This window comes from Piliocolobus tephrosceles, chromosome 2 (assembly GCF_002776525.5).
Source record: "Piliocolobus tephrosceles isolate RC106 chromosome 2, ASM277652v3, whole genome shotgun sequence".
Taxonomy (NCBI): domain Eukaryota; kingdom Metazoa; phylum Chordata; class Mammalia; order Primates; family Cercopithecidae; genus Piliocolobus; species Piliocolobus tephrosceles.
In genome coordinates, this window is record NC_045435.1 from 140568697 (window position 1) to 140589965 (window position 21269).

At 39.1% G+C, this 21269-nt stretch overlaps 1 protein-coding gene across 3 annotated transcripts in view; it reads left to right on the plus strand.

Moving 5' to 3' along the window:
- Positions 1 to 21269, plus strand: part of NEK10 (NIMA related kinase 10) — a 272215-nt gene that overhangs the window by 57455 nt on the left and 193491 nt on the right. For all 3 annotated transcript variants that reach the window (XM_023207271.2, XM_031935258.1, XM_031935259.1), the window contains 9 exons: positions 1295 to 1336; positions 3446 to 3524; positions 4617 to 4684; positions 6643 to 6722; positions 7703 to 7789; positions 10662 to 10886; positions 14155 to 14294; positions 18729 to 18790; positions 20284 to 20361. In XM_023207271.2, the coding sequence (XP_023063039.1) occupies positions 1295 to 1336; positions 3446 to 3524; positions 4617 to 4684; positions 6643 to 6722; positions 7703 to 7789; positions 10662 to 10886; positions 14155 to 14294; positions 18729 to 18790; positions 20284 to 20361 (861 nt within the window). The remainder of the gene's footprint in view (positions 1 to 1294; positions 1337 to 3445; positions 3525 to 4616; positions 4685 to 6642; positions 6723 to 7702; positions 7790 to 10661; positions 10887 to 14154; positions 14295 to 18728; positions 18791 to 20283; positions 20362 to 21269) is intronic.

Below are 21269 nucleotides of genomic sequence, written 5' to 3' on the forward strand. Positions count from 1 at the left end.
AAAAAATTTGTTGAATAAATATAACTGGTTTTAAATGTTATTTTAATTTTTATGTGTATGAAACCTGCTACCACACATAGAGATCATATGAACAATATTCTCATGCTCTTTAATTACAGCTCTTCTAGAGTGAATAGCATTGATGAGGCTTCAAATTAATAGGTAGTCACAGAACTATTTTTATTTAAGTTCTAAATGTTCTTTTAAAATCTAATTTAGATGTAAGTATGTTTAGTATTTCCAAGTTCACTTTACACAGACTATGAAAACCTTGACCCAGGAGGCCTTGAGAGAAAAAGGCCCCTGTGCCTTTTCCCAGTCTGCCCACTCGCTGGCTTCATGGCAGAAGTAGACTGTTCTGTCCCACGCTCATGTACTCGTCCCTGTGCACTTCCCAGAATTGAAATTATGGCTCTTGTTTATGTTTCAAAGAACTTCCTTGTGTGCATGTTATGTAAGAAGAGAGATGTCAATACAGATGTAAGTAAGCAGGTTAAAGCCACCTGAGAAGATTTGTCTATAGATAAATGACAATGTGGCTAACCTGAGAGCACTTACTATTAGTAGATCTCCAGGCTGGTCCATTTCACAATTGAAAGTCCTGTATCAGGAGACATTGTCAAAAATTATCTCTACATTTATTTAGAGCATGGGTCTAATAAGGTCATTCATCTAATAATTTTGAGAAGCTCTTTCTTTCCTAGAGCAGTGCTTCTCAAACTGTACTGTACGTGTGTATGACCTGGAGATCTTGTTGAAACTGAGTGCGAGCAGGTCTGGGGTGGGTGCAGGATTCTGCATTTCTGTTCAGCTCCCAGGTGATGCGGGTGCTGCTGGTTCATGGACCACACTAGGCAGAGACCTAGCGGAGGGTTCTTGGAGTTTGGTGATGCTGTTCTCATCCAGGTTCGTCCGTTATGCAAAATGGTTTTCTTTCGTGTCTTGGTTTACCTCATCTGTAACATGAGAATATTGAATGAAATGGTGTCTAATGGCTCTTCTCAACTCGAACATTTTATGATGACACAGGAGGACGTAAGAAGAATGAGGGGACAGGCTGCGGTTCTGAGCACAGATTCATTCTCTTCATCTCAACCCAACTTTCCTATTTATTAATAGTTTATTTTAAAGGTAGTATGAATGACATACCATACGTTTTCCATATTTATATTAGAATGTAGACCTTCACAAAATAATTTTAAATATGACAACTTAGTAAATAAATTGCAAGTAAAATATACTCCTCCCTCTACCCTCATCATTTACATGTGTTTTGTTGCTCTTATTTTATTAGGAAATACTCCATAGCTTGGGTGGGATTGAAAAGCTAGCTCAGGTAAGATTCCTTTTGTGGTGGCTGGTCTTGCCTTCTCGTTTTGTGCCTGCTCTGAGCAAGAATTAAAAGGGTATGTGGCTTTCCTATGATATGCCGTCTGCCCCAGACAGGGACAGATGGGGTTACGTGTGAGTGTGAGGCGTGATATTCACAGAGCAGGGAGGAACCCACGACATTTTGTTCTGGCTGATTGGGCTCACTTTGCTCAGCCTGTTGAAATGAGAAGGTGCTATAAAGGGTCACACGTCGTTAGCTAGTAATAATAAGAAATAGGCAGCCAGGTGCAGTGGCTCACACCTGTAATCCTAACATTTTGGGAGGCCGAGATGGGTGGATCACCTGAGATCAGGAGTTTGAGACCAGCCTGGCCAACATGGTGAAACCCCGTCTCTACTAAAAATACAAAAGTTAGCCAGGCATGGTGGCAGGTGCCTATAATCCCAGCTACTCAGGAGGATGAGGCAGGAGAAACGCTTGAACCTGGGGGGTAGAGGTTGCAGTGAGCTGAGGTTGCACCATTGCACTCCAGCCTGGGCAAAAGAATGAAACTCCGTCTAACAACAACAACAGAAGGGGTGATGGCTGGAAGGCTCAAGCCCTTAGCATTGTATATACCATATGGTGGGAGGAAAAGAAGTATGTGTATATATGTATATATATTTGAGATGGTGTCTTACTGTGTTGCCTAGGCTGATCTCAAAATGCTGGGCCCAAGCAATCCTCCTGCTTCAGCCTCCTGAGTAGCTGGGATTACAGGTGTGTGCCACTGGGCCTGGCAAGATAATAACCCGATTATGAAGATGTTCAAAACTTTTTCACACAAGGAAACGATTACTGTGCTCAATAAAATACTAATAAGTAGATGACAAAGAAAGGAAGGATCTTGACTTTATTTTTCTGCTTTGCTACCTACTGAGGGAGGGTAAGCAAGTGAATATATATTCTGAGCAACTCAGAGGCTTGCATTTATTAATACAATAAAACAAAATTTCTCTCTTTCTTTTTTTTTTTTGAGACAGGGTCTCACTCTGTCACCCAGGCTGGAGTGCAGTGGTGCGATGTTGGCTCACTGCAACCTCTGCCTCCTGGGTTCAAGTGATTCTCGTGCCTCAGCCTCCCAAGTAGCTGAGTTTACAGGCATGCGCCACCATGCCGGAATCATTTTTTTTTTTTTTTTTTTTTGTATTTTTAGTAGAGACAGGGTTACACCATGTTGGCCAGGTTGGAATAAAACAAAATTTCTGATCATGTTTTTCAGTTGGAACAGGCTAGTCTCCTAAAACCTGTATAATGTTTACAGAGAGAATGATTTACATAATAAACATGTGGCCCTGCAAACTCATTCTGAATAATTAGTGGAAGATTACGTTTGTGGCAATTTAACATTAAATCTACTTTATTTTATTATATTCTTAGAAAATTGATTCTTTTTTTTTTCAAGAACCTTTTTAAATTGTCTAGAGGTTTACCTCATTTAATAACATAATATTTCATAAGATTATATTACAAAGCATCTTCTTATCCATTTTAACTTCTTTTATAATATTAGAAATTACCTGTTTCCCTGAGCCTGTTTCTTATTATAATCAATTATCCACAGTGAGAATTATCAGACTACTCAGTACTCATTTTATTCTGATTATTGCTAACTGCGTGTATGCTGGTTAGACATATATTCAGAGATTATAAAATATAATGTCAATAAAATATATACAATGTATTATAAAAGATTCTCCTAAAAAGATACATTGAAGAATAAACATTCTATATACTATGTATTATGTATCTTATATGTATCTTGTATTTGGATACTAAATTACACCACAAACTTACCTAGTTAAGAGTCATTTTGAGACTTTGGAGAGTTTATAGAGTCTTGAGATGGTCTTTCCCTCAACTTCATAGCATGCAAGAGAAGTCAAAGAATTTAGAAACCCAGCCACCTTTTGCACTTGAGTGGTAACAGTCCCAGAAGGAGCATGAGTATTATTTGATGAATCTGTTGTGCCACCTACAGTTTATTTTAAGAACTGCAGCATCTTGTTCCTTGCTTCCTTGCGTGCTTTTGGTGTCCTCCTGACTGGCTTGTTGGTTTGGTCCTTCATGCAGTACATGGAGATTGTAGCCAATGAGTACCTCAGCTATGGAGAAGAGCAGCACACTGTGGACAAGCTGGTCAACATAACATGTAAGTGTTGTTGTGGGGACACAGCCAGTTTTGTGGACTTGCTAGAAAAGCAGTATGGTGTTTGCAGTAGGAAAAAAGGATACTTTAAATATTTATTAATGTTCCCACACACAGCTCAGGTGCTAAGCATCCTGGCCAATTGTTATATTTAGTGGCAACATACAGCCAGAAGGAAGATGTTTAGATTACAACCCTTACGTTGAAAAGGACAATTTATTTAATGCAGGAGAGGCTTCCATAAAAGCAAATTTTGGTAAAACATATTTTTGCCTCTTTTTATTTCTGTTAAAATGTCAGAGACTATCCAGTTGTTTTTTTTCTATAAAATTGGGTTTATCATGATACCTACCTCATAGAATCTGAAGCATCCAGAGCATGAAAAAAAAAAAATAACAACTACAAACCTTATCTGATGCTGTGAATGTGAAAACGTTGGGCTGTGAGTGTGAGGTATTCCTTAGTCACTCAATCTTCTCCCGTTGGAGGCTCTTCCCAGCCCTGCTGTCCTGCACTCCAGCTTGATGAGCCACAGATGTCCTGCCGTGTGGGAGGCCAGTCCGTTTTCTTTGTGTGAATCGACTGGCTCTCCGTATCTTCCTGTGGGGCAGCACCGTGGTTCTCAGATCCGGGGAGAGAAGAGTTTATGGCAAGCCCTGGGCACCAGGAATTCTCTTTGAGGATGACTCTTTTCCTCAGCTGAGGAAACTAGCAGGTTCCTCTCATTTGCTGGCCTTCCCTCTCTTCTTTATAAGTTGAAATCTTTGCAGAGAGGACCTTTGAAGAACAGGCCTCACTTTGAACTGGTAATGTTAAGAAACTTGTTCAAATTTAAGTGGAAAGAGAGGTTTGCCTTTTTTGGTATTTTTATATTTCATTATTAGAATAACATTGCAAAATAAATAACAGTGGAGCTTGAGGAGTAATTCTTGGGGTGAAAAAGTAGCCATGCTGCTCCTGCATCTGTTGTTCCTTTCGTGCCGTCTGTATTCCTTTTGCCCTTTCTCTGCGTACCCATATGTACTGCAGATCTGTGCTCTCGGGAGGACTCCCCCTGTAATCTCTGGATGCCTCTTTGTGCTCTTTCCTTTATAGATATCTTTCAAAAACTTGCTGCAGTCAAAGATCAAAGAGAATGGGTCACCACAAGTGGAGCCCACAAGGTGAGTGGCCCCCGAAAGAGTTAATGGTTCAGCTCCCTATGGCAATCGTTCACATTTGGGAAGTTCAGAGCCTTTGCAGTTAAGTCATGTGTAATTAGAATCCAGAAACCTGGCAGCCTGGCCTAAAATTGTGAATCTTTGTCAACCCTTTTATATCCTTTGCCAGCGTTTCAAGTTGATAGAGATATAATAAATACACGTTTTCTGGAACTCCTTTCCTTTTTTTCTATGCCATGTAATACTAACTGGGTTTATTGCTTAAATATTACTTGAAAATCCCTGGCTATGTATAAACTCACCCTAGGTGTGCATTTATAAATAAGTCAACAAAAATAAAATTGTGCATATGTATACATATAAATTCCATATGGCATGTGGGGCTATATTAGTTTGAACCATATGTGATTGCCACTGTAGGTCAAAACAGACTATATTTTAGCAAAACTGTTTAGATTGTAACCATGTGGAGCCAAGTTTCAGTAACCTGTTGAGTTTCATATCCCAGGAAGCCACTTTCTAGTGTATATGGGAGCAAGATTGCCTAAAATGTGTTAACACATGCCGCTCATGGTCTAGAGGATGATTCTAGGTGATACACAGGTCAACGTTTTTTGTTTCCATAGCCATCTATTTCACAGATATTATTGCTTACAATTGGAAAATTGTTTTGAGCTAACATTAAAGGTGTTAATTGAATATGGCAAAAATTGTGAAAACGATATGTAATGGATTGAAGTTTGGGAAACATTAGAAGACAGAGATAAAAGAGAGAAGAAAAAGAGGAAGGGATCAGATGAACAAAGATAATGGTAACTTTGTTAAGATAAAATGAAATCATAAAGGCAAAAAATCCATATACTGGAAACATAAAAATTATCTTAGCAGTCATTGTACAGGTTGCTGCTCTGACCTGGGACATTTTGGGAGGCACTTTTCAGGGGCACTCTGCTTTCTGAAAATGTAGAGAATTTTCCAAGTAAGAAAATTTGCCTTAATGAGAATTCAGGGAAAGCCACTAACAAAATACAGACTTCCAGCTAAGTCATATTATTTAGGATGATGCTTGGGAGCATCAATGGTGCACCTTCAACATCAATTAGAAATCTGAGAGGCAAACGGAATGCTCGATAGTATTCATATCTTCTTTAGTTTGGCAAAAGAATGAAAGTTTCAATATTTTGTTGAAAAATAGTTTCATAATTTGGAAAGTGACTAGCACAGTGCCTAGCTCAAAGTGAGTTCTCAATGGCTGATCACTACCACTGTTGTAATTTATGTCATTAATTGTCCCGGTTCTCCCCAGGGTGGGATCAGAAGGGGCAGAGAATACTTGGGCACATGGAAATAGAGGGAAGTTTGAGAACCAGGCTGGTCATGTAGCTGGATGCCTTTTGCTTCCTGTCCTGGGCAAGGAATGGCTACAAGAGGTTACTCTCAATAGTTCTAAAGTAAGGAGAGATGGACTCCTGCCATCTGTAAAGAACTGGATATTTTGAATGTTTAATAAAACTCTTTTTAAGAATAAACTTTTATATTGACTGCAAAAAATGAAAAAAGAAACTGCATAAGGCTTGAGAGACCATAATATTTTTTCACTATTCTATGGTTAAAGCCATAATAAAATAAACAACTTGATTATATTGACAAAAAGTGTTTATAAAGATATATTTAATGCCATGAAAAAATTTCGGTAGATGACGTTAAGAAAAAAACATAACAGAGAGCAGCTTTAACATTATATATACAGTTTGTGCTTAATTGTATATGCACATACATTATAAACTACTAAGCAAACAAAAGAAAACAAAACAAAACAAAAAGGTTAAGCCTGTATGATCTTGAGAGGGAAACATTTTGCCATTCAAGTGGCTGGTAATGGAAAATAAATTAATGTTAATGTTGAAAAAAGAAGCTTGTAGTACTTATATAATTAAACTTTATTTTACTTCATTTTTCAGACATTAGTAAATTTACTTGGTGCCCGAGATACTAATGTTCTCTTGGGTTCCCTTCTGGCTCTGGCTAGTTTAGCAGAAAGGTAAGTAGTGTATTCTGCTATACTTTCCAGTTCTGCTACTATAGCAATTTAGGTGGGAAGGATGCAAAATAATCAGTTACTTTGTCAACTACTTAATAAAATTTCTTGATACATAAGTGTGAAATAACATGTTGAAGAGAATCCTGGATAGAAAGCATTATTTAAAAGTTTAAACTGGAAAGGCAAATCATAGTTTAAAATTTTCTTTTTATTTCCTGACTGGAAATGTTTACTTAGTATTTTCATCTAACCCTCAGTTACTTCTAATTTCAAAATCACCATAATCTTTCTTTGGCAGTTGAATCTTTTTGACCTTCTTAATTCATTCTTACCTGAGAATTTTAACATACAGAACATTTTCAAACATTTGTGGACTTTGAAAAATTTTCAAGAAGATCTTTCTCCTTATAAATGTCATGATTATTTTAAATGTTTTTATAACAATAAGTGGACCATTGCTTTTCTGTGAATAACATGTGATTCCTTTTGTTTTTTGATCTCTTCTCCCAAGATAATATTGGAGTGAATATAAATATAATAGAAATATAGCGAATTTATATGGTTAGCCTTTGTGTCCCCACCCAAATCTCATCTTGTATTGTAATCCCTATAATCCCCATAATTCCCTCATGTCAAGGGAGAGACCAGGTGGAGGTAATTGAATCATGGGGCCATTTCCTCCATGCTGTTCTTGTGATAGTGAGTGAGCTCTCACGAGATCTGATGGTTTTATAAGGGGCTCTTCCCCCTTCGCTCGGCACTTATCCTTCCTGCTGCTTTGTGAAGAAGGTGCCTTGCTTACTCTTTGTCTTCCACCATGACTGTTTATGTTCCCTGAGTCCTCCCCAGCCATGCTGAACTGTGAGTCCTTTATAAATCACCCAGTCTTGGGCAGTTCTTTATACCAGTATGAAAAAGGACTAATACATGGAGGTAGCAAAATATGCTTTTAGTAATTGCTAATATTTTTCAATTTACAGTCCAGAATGTAGGGAGAAGATAAGTGAACTCAACGTTGTAGAGAATCTGTTGATGATTTTACAAGAATACGACTTGCTTTCTAAAAGGTAGGATTGCTAACAGGAGAAAAAGACAATGCAGCGTCTTTATTTGACAGAAACACTTGTTATTATTTTTATTACGTCATGTTATTTACATTGTAACTGAATATAATGAGTCAGCTTAGCATTTATTTTCTGTTTAAGTTTATATAAAGAGAATAGAGCAAAGAAGTATATCCATTTATCTTTAGTCCTGCATTACTTCTAGATCTGGGCATAGAAGCTGATGAATTAAATTTTTGTGATATCATCTTTAATGTTTTGTTTATTGCATTTATTTATATCCTGCCTTTTTAGGGAAAGAAACTCTGAGGTGGGTCGATTTTTAGTAATTTCAAATTGTGTATTACAATAAATGATTAGATTGCTAAGATCCATTTGCATTAAGGTAAGTGAAATAAGATAGCAACTGACTTGTTTTGTGATCACCTGCTCTAATAACTCAAAATCTAGAGTCAAATGGATTCATTTTTACTTGAACTGCATATTGTTCTAATAACTATCCAGATAGTTATTAGATTGTGCTTAAACAGACTTGCAATCTACATCATTTGATATTTAGTTGAGTGATTTTCTAAAGAGGCAAAAGAGATAAAAAGAAATCTCAAGCAATGAAGCCCTGACATTTAACTCATAGTAAATCCTTCTATATTCTTCTTCAAAACTCTTGTAAAAGAGCATTAAATATATAGATAATACTTATAGACTTGGTTATCTGAACAAACAAGGTTCTAAGCTTGGTACCAGGTGTTGAAAACCAAAGATGAATAAGTTATAAATATGTAACGTAGGAGAGGGTCAGACAGTGCTATAACTGATACAGTAGACAGATGCACAGGGTACTCTGGGAGCATGGAGCAGACACTTCCCAATTAGAATGTGGAGTCATGCAAAGTTTCCTGGAGGAAAGAGAAGATATCTAGCTAGAGAGAGAGAGAGAGACAAAGTAAAAACAGAATGTGCTTGGACATGGAGTCATGAAATTGGGTGTGTTAGAGGAATGTGATGGTTGGGCACAGCAGGAGCACAAGAACGAAAGTGCCAGAGAACTAGAGCAGATAGTTAATGATAAACTTAAAATGTAGCTAACTTTGATCAGTGTTCTATTTATGCCAAGACCTGCTCTAAGCACCTTACATATTAACTCATGTGATCTGCACACTAACCCTGTTTTTCCCATATTTTAAAGATAAGGCAACAAGACACCTTTATCCAGGTCATGCTGGTCTCTGATAAATAACAATGTGAATTTTATCATGAACATTATGGGGACTCATGGAAAAACTTTAAGCATGATCAAATTTGTTTTTTGAAGGATCACTTTGATAGCAGTGTATGTGAGAGTAAGGTGGGGGGTGTTTGTTTATATCCACACACTGAGATCCACTTATAACAAGGAGAGGATGTTTGGTGTAGAAAGTTTGTGAAGGTAAAGAATACTATTTATCAAGGAACATTTATTATTAATGTCAGAGCACAAAATTTGGGAGGGAGAGGAGCCATAGATAATCAGTTCAGAGGAAAGGAATGAGAAACCAGTATGGGAATGAGAATATTGGAAAGATAGATGAAAGAAGCGTTTATATCTTGAGCATGACCAAGGATTACAAGCAGGGGAGGAGCAGGGGGATTAGCTAGCTGCCTGATGTTCAAGAGCATCCCAGAAGTTACCCAGGAAATAGAAAACACTAAGAGCTCTTGACTGACTGTGGAGGAGTGTGAAAAGAGGAATATGTGTCTTGATGCCTCCCAGTCTTATGGCTTGGAAAACTGAAAATATTGTGGTGCCATGAGTCAAGATTGGGGATAAAAGGTGTAGAATAGACCTGGGGTGGAGGCTAATGACTTTGAGTTTAGGGGTAGTGTGGTGAGTACTTGTGGATCATCCATGTGGCTAAAACTTCTGGAAGTTAGGAGCAATGCCTGGGCTGAGATTATGATGGCAAGGTAGAAAGAGTGTTTGAAATCATGGGAATAGATGACACTATCCAGGATGAGAGTGTTTAAGTATGAGACTAAAGGACTAAGGATGATTCTATAAAACATTTATCATCATAATTTTTCATGGCATAGCTGACCCTTGTGTCTTTACCATCAATTTAATGCACTTTACACTGAGTATATAGTAACTGAGTGCTTTGCCCTTAACTCCCCTGTATTGCAGTGTTTTTGACATTTTCTATCAATGTCTTATTTTGCAATTACACAGTAAGTTTCTGAAGACTAGAATAAGGCTTTTAATTTTTCTTTTTTTTGTCTTTAGCACAGTGCAGATCTCATTGTTTGTCCTTGATACCTATTGGCTGGTCAGTAGTTTTTGTTTTTGAAGTAGAGTCTTGCTCTGTCACCCAAGCTGGAGTGCAGTCTCGAGTGACCTTGGCGCACTGCAACCTCTGCCTCCTGGGTTCGAGCAATTCTCCTGCCTCAGCCTCCCAAGTGGCTGTGATTACAGGCACACACCACCACGCCCCTGCCAATGCTGGTCAGTAGGTTTTTAACCAGACCAATGATGATGCAACGAGCCTATAATTTGGAACAGTGGTCTGAAAACTATGACCTCCAGGCTAAGTTTATTCCACTGCTTATTTTTGTAAATAAAGATTTATTGTAACATAGGGATGCTAATTTATTTTTATATGTTGTCTATGGCTGCTTTCATGCTATCAGCATAGCTGAGTTCTTGTGACAGAGATTGTACGGTTAGTAAAGCTAAAAGTGTGTGATTTTGATTGGGCTCCTAACAGAAAATGCACGTTGACCCATGACTTACAAAATATTAGGGTTATATTTCATGCACTGATGACAGCTTTAGTCTTAATGTAAAGTCATCAACTCATGATGCTGTGATTCTCACCCCCACCCTTCCCACCCCTTTCAGACTAACAGCGGAGCTGCTGCGCCTACTTTGTGCAGAGCCCCAGGTGAAAGAACAGGTGAAGCTCTACGAGGGGATACCTGTCCTCCTTAGTCTGCTCCACTCCGACCACCTGAAGCTGCTCTGGAGTGTTGTCTGGATTCTGGTACAGGTTTGTGAGGACCCTGAGACCAGCGTGGAAATTCGCATTTGGGGAGGCATCAAACAGCTTCTTCATATTTTACGAGGGTAAGTCAGAGTGGGCTTTGGCCTACTTTGTCCTATTTGTTGAAGTCTGGGGACTCTGTGACAAGATGGCAGATTGGTGTGTGCTCACCTCGTTCCCTTCTGCTTTGGGGTTTCTTTGGTAATTCATGCCTTCCGCAGTCATCTATACTTGTCACAAGCATGTTCTACATCAATGTCAGGGGCATTCATCTTTTAAATTCCTTGGGGACCCAGATATATTTATCTTTGCATCACCAACCTCCAGTACAGTGCTGGGAATGTCGAAGGCCATCAATCTGCAAATATAGTGAAGGCTGAATGGAAATCCAGTAACCTAAAGAAAACCTTTGTCTTGTCACCTTTTCGTTGAATTAGTATATGCATTTTGTCATTGCAAGTATAATGATTACTAATATTTTCCTAAAATGTTTGTGTGTGCACATATATTATTATCAAGAGAAAACAAAGCCTATGTGAAAGGAGCAGGTGTATAATCCTTATTTTTCAAAGATGATATCATTAATCAAGTGGTTGCCATGTTACTAACTCTAGTCCAGTTCTCTACTTTTCTCTCTGATCTTCATTATGGTCCTCTAAGTTGGGCATCATCTCTCTTTTAAAAGTAGAATTCCAGTGACATTATAAGTCAGGAGCATAGAGAATGGATAGTTTAGTTTCCAGTTGAAATTCTCTAGAAGTATGTTGCAATCTAACTTCTGTATTTTCTGAATTAAATATATTGAAGTATTGAATAATAATATCTTGTGGTACCATCCAATGAGAAGATTCTATTACCTAATATTGTTATAAAGTATAATTCAGTTCTATGGGTGCTGAATCAAAGTTAAAAAAAATGAGTGTGCCTGTTTGAACTGGATCATTTTTATGATCTGCAGTACATAAATAAAGCTCATTTTAATACAAGCAGAGGGACTTATCAATTTTCATATAACTAGATATCATCAAATCAATATTGTTATGACTTTGTACTTGTTATGCTTCTAGGGATATTGCAGAACTGTGTGTTACCAAGTTCATTTTCTCTGAGGGAACATTCAGAAGCATAAGAACAGACTGTAGAGACATGAACAGTTGCTTTGTTAACAATATCTGTCATTACCTAAACAAAGGAAAAAATTTATAGACTGTTGGCAATCTACTTGCTTTATGAATGTGACATAAAAATACCAATACTTTATAGTATAAATTATAAATCATTCATTAGTGCTGTGACATGATAAGCCAGCCCCTTGGTCAAAATAATTACAATTGCCAAAGGTTTTTTATTTAGGTTTGTAGGATGACGATGGTAATGATGATCATGGTGGTGGTTATTCTTTATTATTGGACAACATATCTATTGCCATAGGTGTGGTTGTCCTCTTGGAGAACAGCTATTTTCTTAAGAATAAAATGAAATTCTATAATAGTTAAGCAGAATTTCAAAGACAAAACCTGCCTTTTTCTCTTATAGAATTGAATATAGCTTTTCTCTCTTGCTCAAGTCATAACTATCCTTGGTAATAAAAGAGGTCTTTCACATCTAAAGAATCATTTTCCAGTCCATTTTGATGGTGCAATGTTAGCAAACTTTTCCCTGGGATAAGGACATATTTTAACTCTTATTCTATGTTAAATATGTGCTGGTGCTCTGGGAGAATTTATTACCCCAGCTGGATAAACAGTTTCCTTTCAGAGCTTGTTCCTGCCCCTGGGCTGACTGCAGCTGGCACTAGGGGTAGAGGTTGCCAGGCTGTCTTGTGGCTTGAGTATGAACACCACTGTTGTCAGGGCAGTTTCCGGGAAACTTTCTCATGCCTGCTCACCTGCCATCCCACACTCAAAGTCAGCTCCCAAAGGGCTCTCTTGTTCAGGTGAAGAGATCCCTACAATTTGAGTTTTAAGATAATAATCTTGACAGATAAGATCGCCACCTGTGGTGTCCCTAGGATCAGCAGCATTACCTTCTCCATGCTCATTACAGGGAGGACACTAGTGGACCCAGATGACATGAGAGGGAAGCCAAGGAAACTCCATCCATGTTACATTTAGGCTTGGAGAAATCCAGGTGGAGTTGCTGCTATAAAAAATAAATACATGGGGCCGGGCGCGGTGGCTCAAGCCTGTAATCCCAGCACTTTGGGAGGCCGAGACGGGTGGATCACGAGGTCAGGAGATCGAGACCATCCTGGCTAACCCGGTGAAACCCCGTCTCTACTGAAAAAAAAAAAAAAAAAAAAAAAAAAAGCCGGGCAGGTGGCGGGCGCCTGTAGTCCCAGCTACTTGGGAGGCTGAGGCAGGAGAATGGCGTAAACCCGGGAGGGGGAGCTTGCAGTGAGCTGAGATCCGGCCACTGCACGCCAGCCTGGGCGACAGAGCGAGACTCCATCTCAAAAAAATAAAAATAAAAATAAAAATAAAAAAATAAAAAATAAATAAATACATGGAAAAAAATGGTAACTATGTAAAACAAAAGGGAACAAAGCAGGCAAAAGACAGATGAAGAATATATTATGGAAGAAAGTGCACTGAGTAAACAGAAAACCGAATGCTTTATTTCATCAAGAACATTAAGCAGAGCATGAATTTATGAAATGAGATTAAAGATGAAACAAATTTTGGACACAAAAAGGGGAGAAGATTGCAGAGCCAGGAAAGAAAGCAAGGACTGAATAACACCTACAGAACCGATAAATTAGCTAGATCACCGCGAAAAAAAAATGGAAATAGTAAAATGTAGGGTAAGCTTGGAAAAAATTACATATAATGCAGAAGAAAAAGATCAATGAATAAAAGAAATTAGAAAATGAATGATATGCCCAATAGAAGAAGACAGGTTTTCAACATGTGGATAATTGAGATCCCGGAAGTACAGAGTAAAATGAAAAGGGCCAAACTTTTCCAAGGTATGATAGAAGAGAACTTTCTTAAAAAAAGGAAGATTGAAAGTTCATGGAAAAAGAAAACTGAGAATAATCAAGACTGAGATGTATTCAGGTGAATCAACTCCAGGAAAATAGAAAATTCAGAAACGAAGGTGGCCATGTAGAGCACTGGGGAGAGGACACTTTTCAATAAATAGTGAGAAATCAGTTCAGTAACCATAAAAAGAAAAAAGATTCTTACCACACACCATACACAAAAATCAACTCTAGGTAGATTGGAAAGTGAAACAATAATGATGCCTTCATGACCTGAGGGAGGCAAAGATTTCTTAAATGTGGCATAGAAAGGACTGGTGGTGAAGGGAAATTGATAAATGGTCTGTGCATTAACTTTTCTTTTTCAGAGACAGAAATTTTGTTTCTGATCGCTCCTCCATCGGAAGCCTGTCCAGTGCAAATGCTGCAGGCCGAATTCAGCAGCTTCATTTATCAGAAGACTTGAGCCCTAGGGAAATACAAGAAAATACTTTCTCTCTTCAAGCAGGTATTTATGTTTTATTATTTGATATGCTATAATTTATTATGTTGTATTATTATTCACTATTACAGATTAGTATAATAGTGTTAAGTAGGCACAATTTAGAAGTTTACAAAAATGTGAGGTGAGCTCCACATGGATGCTGGAAACTTGGTCCCAGTGTTGGACTTGTAGATGAATGATATAACAAATGTTTTCTTTGCCTTCTATGTTCTGAACCCAGAAAGAGATAAACTCAGAAGTCAGAGATAGGGAGACAAAACATTAGCTTTATTATGAGGGAAGCTGGATTAGGGGATGCAGCTTGATCTGTGGCCAGAGTCATGCTTTCTAGAATTTTCTAGATCCCAGGGCACCCTACATAAGGGGGAATCTACAGTGCACATACTTGTCTCACCAGGTGCAAGAGAGTACCTTCCCCATGCTTCTTGAGCTCCAAAGAGAAGACTGAAAGATGCTGCCGTGTCTAGGATTTTCACATGCAAGCAGGAGCAGCAATGCATCAGTGCTTTTTGGCAGGGCCACCTTGAGCAGTCATGCAGTTTGTGTCCTGCCTGGGGGCACCTGGCCTTTGGGACAAGTGGAGATACAATGCAGTTGGTGCACTGTAGTGCTGAGTGCTATTGGCCAAGTTGGGTGCCCCAGAGCAGCCCACAGAAAGGGAGCAGAGAGGTGTGGTGTGGGCCAGCAGGAGACAGGGGGACTCTGAAGGGAAAGAGCAGACATTGTGGGAGAGGGAACAAGGGAGTGACGGAGTGGGAGAAGGCAGGCTTTCCTTGCTGTCTACTATTTTCTCCTGAAGAATACAGAAGATATTTCTTCACAGATGTGTGAAAACAAGGACATAGGATCTCCTCCTCAAAGTGCCATTTCTGCTTACTCTAAAAGGACCCTGTCTCAGTACAAGGTCTTCTGCTGGGGGTTTACTGTTTGAAGGCTCCCCAGAAGTCTAATCCAGTGGAATCTCAGAGCTCTGAGTGTTTCTAGCAATCATTCAAAGAGTGGGTGAGATTGATAGTGATAGAATTCAGAAGAGCACCTACTTAGATGTGGAATTATAGTGGAGTGAATGCCTGAGAAGGGGCACAAGGAGCCTTTGAGAACTGGAAATATAGCCTACACATTCCTCTGGGTAGAGGATGGTTACAGGGCACATAGATATGTAATATCTCATTAAGCCATACACTTAAGATGTGTTTACGTTATATAGCTTATTCTATACCCATATTAGTCCATTTTCATGCTGCTGCTAAAGACATACCCAAGATAGGGCAATTTACAAAAGAAAGACGTTTAATGGACTTACAGTTCCACATGGTTGGGGAGGCCTCACAATCATGGTGGAAGGCAAGGAGAAGCAAGTCACATCTTACATGGATGATGGCAGGCAAGAGGAGCTTGTGCAGGGAAACCAAGTGCACTTTCAATGGTTTTACAAAAAAAAATTTAAAAAACCATCAGATCTCAAGTGAGACTCATTCACTATCATGAGAACAGTGCAGGAAAGACCTGCCTCCATAATTCAGTCACCCCCCACTGAGTTCCTCCCGTGACACATGAGAGTTGTGGGAGTTACAATTCAAGATTGAGATTTGGGTGGGGACAGAGTCAAACCATATCATTTTGCTCTTGACCCCTCCCAAATCATATGTCCTTACATTTCAGAACCAGTCATACCTTCACAACAGTCCCCCAAAGTCTTAACTCATTTCAGCATTAACTCAGAAGTCCACAGTCCCAACACCTGAGACAAGGCAAGTCCCTTGCCTGTGAGCCTGTAAAATCAAAAGCAAGTCAGTTACTTCCTAGACACAATGGGGTACAGGCATTGGATAAATGCAGCTGTTCCAGATGGGAGAAACTGGCCAAAACAAAGGGGCTACAGTCCCCATGCAAGTCCAAAATCCAGCAGGGCAGTCAAATCTTAAAGCTCCAAAATGATCTCCTTTGACTCCATGTCTTGCATCTGGGTCACGCTGATGCTATAAATGGGTTCCCATGATCTTGGGCAGCTCCACCCTGTGGCTGTGCGAGGTACAGCTTCCCTCTTGGCTGCTTTCACGGATTGATGTTGAGTGTCTTTGGCTTTTCCAGACACATAGTGCACACTGTCAGTGGATCTACCATTCCAGGGTCTGGAGGACAGTGGCCTGCTTCTTACAGCTCCAGTAGGCAGTGCCCCAGCAGGGACTCTGTGTGGGGACTCTGACCCGACATTTCCCTTCTGAATTGCTGTAGCAGATGTCCTCCATGAGAACTCTGCCCCTTCAGCAAACTTCTGCCTGGGCATCCAGGCATTTCCATACATCCTCTGAAATCTAGGCAGAGGTTCCCAAACCCCAATTCTTGACTTTTGTGTACATGCAGGCTCAACACCACATGGACGCTGCCAAGGCTTGGGACTTCCACCCTCTGAAGCAACAGCCTGAGCTGTATCCTGGCCCCTTTTAGTCATGACTGAAGTGGCTGGGATGCAGGGCACCAAGTCCCTAGACTACACACAGCAGAGGGACCCTGGGTCCAGTCCATGAAACCGAGTTTTCCTCCTAAACCTTCAGGCCTGTGATGGGAGGGACTGCTGCAAAGGTCTTTGACATGCCCTGAATAAATTTTCTCCATTGTTTTGGGGATTAACATTTGGCTTATTACTTATGTAAATTTCTGTAGCTGGCTTGAATTTCTCTTCAGAAAGTGGGATTTTCTTTTCTATTGCATTGTCAGACTGCACATTTTCCAAACTTTTATGCTGTGTTCCTCTTCTAAAACTCAATGCCTTTAACACATTCAAGTCACCTCTTGAATGCTTTGCTGCTTAGAAATTTCTTCTGCCAGCTACCCTAAATCATTTCTCTCAAGTTCAAAGTTCCATCAGATCTCTAGGGCAGGGGCAAAATGCCACCAGTCTCTTTGCTAAAACATAACAAGAGTCACCATTGCTCCAGTTACCAACAATTTGCTCATCTCCATCTGAGACCACCTCAGCCTGGATTTCATTGTCCATATCATTATCAGCATTTGGTCAAAGCCATTCAACAAGTCTCTAGGGAGTTCCAAACTTTCCCACATTTTCCTGTCATTTTGAGAGCCCTCCAAATTGTTCCAACCTTTGCCTGTTACCCAGTTCCAAAGTTGCTTTCACATTTTATGTTATCTTTCCAGCAAAGGCCCACTCTACTGGTACCAATTTACTGTATTAGTCCATTTTCATGCTGGGCAATTTCCAAAAGAAAGAGGTTTAATGGACTTACAGTTCCACATGGCTGGAGAGGCCTCACAATCATGGCGGAAGACAAGGAGGAGCAACTCTCATCTTAAGTGGATGGCAGCAGGCAAAGAGAGGGCTTGTGCAGGGAAATTCCCATTGTTAAAACCATCAAATCTTGTGAGACTCATTCACTATCACGAGAACAGTGCAGGAAAGACCCACCCCCATAATTCAATCACTTCACACCAGGTTCCTCCCATGACACGTGGGAATTGTGAGAACTACAATTCATGATGAGATTTGGGTGGGGACACAGCCAAACCATGTCAATACCTAAATAAAAATGGAAAATAAAAATTAAAAACATAAAGGGTTAAGAGTAGGGTTTGAGTTTTGACTCCACCCTTATTGATAGCTATATGGCCTTGGGCAAGTTCCTTAACTTCTCCAAGCTTCAGTTTTGCTTATGTAAAATGGTGATGATAATCATGATATCAGTGATAGAAGATCATTGTGAGAATTATATGGGAATATATGTAAAATCTTTAGCACACTAAAATGGAATTATCCTTTATAGGAGCTCTGTGCTACAGAGTCTGGCATACTTCTGAGAGCACAAGTATTTCAGTGCAAAATGCCACCAAAGGCTGCCACAGTGGCTGTCAGGAGGCAAGAGTGGTGCTGTTTAGGGCTGGGGATTTAACGTCTGGCAGACTGGGACTGCATTCCTGATCATTTCCACTTACTGGTTGTGTGGCCTAGTCTAGTAACTCTTTGAAACTGTTTTCTCACCAGTAACACTGGTAGTCATAGTGCATACTCTTATTATAAGGATTGAATTGGATAATATATTTAAAGCATTCTTTTATTTATCAACCATTATAGATATATTTGTTGAGCACCTGCTGAGTGCCAGGGCATGTATTGGGCACTGGGGATTGCAATGAAATGGACAGATGCAGTACTTGCCTCCTGGTACACAGTGAGTTCTCAATAAATGGCTGCTGTGGAATAGATGTGCACAGGAAATACATGGAGAGGAGAATTAGAAGCCATTACAAGTCAACTTCTCTTCTTCCAGAGCTGTGCCAGAAGGAAAATTACTGTTTCTTGAGGAGTTACTTTGCTAGTAAGCATAACAAAATAATAAAAATACCCTGTGGAGCAAGAGAATTCATGTGAAAGTGTATTTATTGTAATGATGCACACTATGCATTTGATTGTTTTCATTCCAGCCTGCTGTGCTGCCCTCACTGAGCTGGTGCTCAGTGACACCAATGCCCACCAGGTGGTTCAGGTGAGAGCACTCCTTCTCAAGGTCAAGTCTCTGTAACCATTCATAATCAGCTCACCTTGTGGTGCAGTCTGTATCCCAGAACATAGGTTTTGGGATCCCATCATGTGATTTAAAAACTATTTTAACATTTCTCATTTCACTAATAGAGTTCCACTTTATATTTTGTCCTTCCTCCTTTAACTCACTTGACTTAAAAAGGACCGACATGTGGTTAATTGATGTTTCTTCATTATATTATGTGCGGTACTTTTTATTTTATCTTTCTAAAAGGGATACTCTGAATTGCGTTAATTCTGGGCATATAGAATACCGTAAGTTAAGGACAGCAGTCATTTTGATTAAGACTATGCATCAGATGATTAAGTTAGAGATGATGATTGAGACACAGCAAACAAAATATTTATTGCCAAGAAACTGACTTTGCAAAGTATCATCCACTAATTAATCTACTGTATGTACAGCTATATATACATGTTTGTGTATGTATATATATACACACATAAATATAAATTAATATATCTATATAAATAAATATACACACGTATATGTACAACCCTTGTATGGGCTTCTATTGCAAAAGTTACCTCCCACTTAGTGAATTTTACAGAGAAAACCTTTTGATTGTGTCAATATGATATCCGACTTCAAAATACATACATGTTAGTAAGGGATCAGCTCATCAATGATTACATTAGGACATAAGAGAAACTCAGCAGATCAGCGGGTAGTTGATAAAGCAGGGCATTTGGAGTTGGCCAGACTGGGGTTTAATTCCTGGAATTATTATTTCTTGGCTTGGCTTCTAAAAAATTAACATATCTGCTATAAGTATTGCTTTCCTCATGTATAAAACAAGGAAATTATAGACTAATTTCACAGAGTTGTTACAGAGATTAGATGCGAAAAGGCAAATAAGGCTCTTTGCAGTTATAATATGAATGCCTGGATACAGTAAAGATTAGTACATTATATATATTTACTAGATAATAGAAAAGTGGCTGTAAGGTATTATTATTTGTTCATTCCTTCATGTGTATATTTCAGTTAAAAAATCTAGAAAGATGTCAAGGTTATAATAAAAACATAAATTAATAACTATGAAATATAATTTCTCCCTTTATGGTTGTGGTAATTAAGGATATAAATAAATATTAAAGATATAAATCTAAGATATTGGGACACCTTTACTCTGTCCCTTTTTAATCTCTCATTCTTTGTTTTTAAGGTATTTGAATCACTTTACGTTTAAGTACTTTATAATAATCTTGACTCTCCACAGACAGTTGAAATTTTAAGATTGTAGTTGCACTCTTTGGTGTTTAAAAGTGTTATGTTGACATTTTAAATACTGTCCTGTAATGTTTACTTTAAGGTCCAAAGTTATACTAACATTTCTTCTTTGATATTAATTCTTGAGATTGTTTATTTGCCTCTTTATGCTTGTGTATCACTACAGTGTTGTCACTCATAGTATGTCCCCTTTATTCTTTCAGGAAAATGGTGTATATACAATAGCAAAATTAATTTTACCAAATAAGCAAAAGAATGCAGCAAAAACTAATCTCTTACAGGTAATAAACGTCAGTTGTCCTGCAATGTCATGTTATTGAAATCTGGGGTAACTTTGGTAAATTGATCGATGATTTTTAGAATGTTTAGATTAGTACTGGTCCCTGTACTGACTATGGGGGAAAAATACCTGGCGAGGAAGACTGGCATGGCATGGAATCAAATAATATTAAGACAATGCAGAAGGCTTAATAGTGGTTTCTCTGTGTGGGAGAAATAGGTGATTTATTTAGGTGTTTCTTTGCTTATCAATAAGTTCTATTTTTTTAAAAAAATATTCATTTCTTATGTATCAGTATATAACAACAGGGGAAAATTATTTGCCATCATGGATCTTGACGGATGAGAAGGGACTTGCCAAGTGGATAAGCGGATATTGGGTGGGGCACCAATGGCATCTGCTGCAGGGTGGAAGGGCATTCTATGCAGAGGGAACAGTACGCACCAAGTGTGAAAGCTGTGAGCTTAGAGTATGCTGAGGGAAGGGTGAGCTGCTCAGTGGGGCTGGGGTGTGTGGTTGCGGGAGGCAGTGCTCCAGGAGATGAGGCCTCACATGTAAGAAAGGGGAACAGTTATGCAGGTTCTAAGTTCATTTTTGCGGAGTGGGTATTGGGGGAGCTGAGGGAAGGGTGAGCTGCTCAGTGGAACTGGGGCGTGTGATTCGGGAAGGCAGTGCTCCAGGAGTTGAGGCCTCACATGTAAGAAAGGGGAACAGTTATGCAGGGTTCTATGTTCATTTTTGAGGAGTGGGTATTGGCAGAGTGGGGGCGGGGGGCAGTGTCCCTAATGTCAAAATCTGATTTAAAGTTAGTCTTTGCAATAGTTGTAGCTCATCTTTTCTTTTTCCCCCAAGTCATTTTGAAAAGGAAGAAAGAAACAACCTTTGTCTCCAATCTGATTTAAGAGTTAT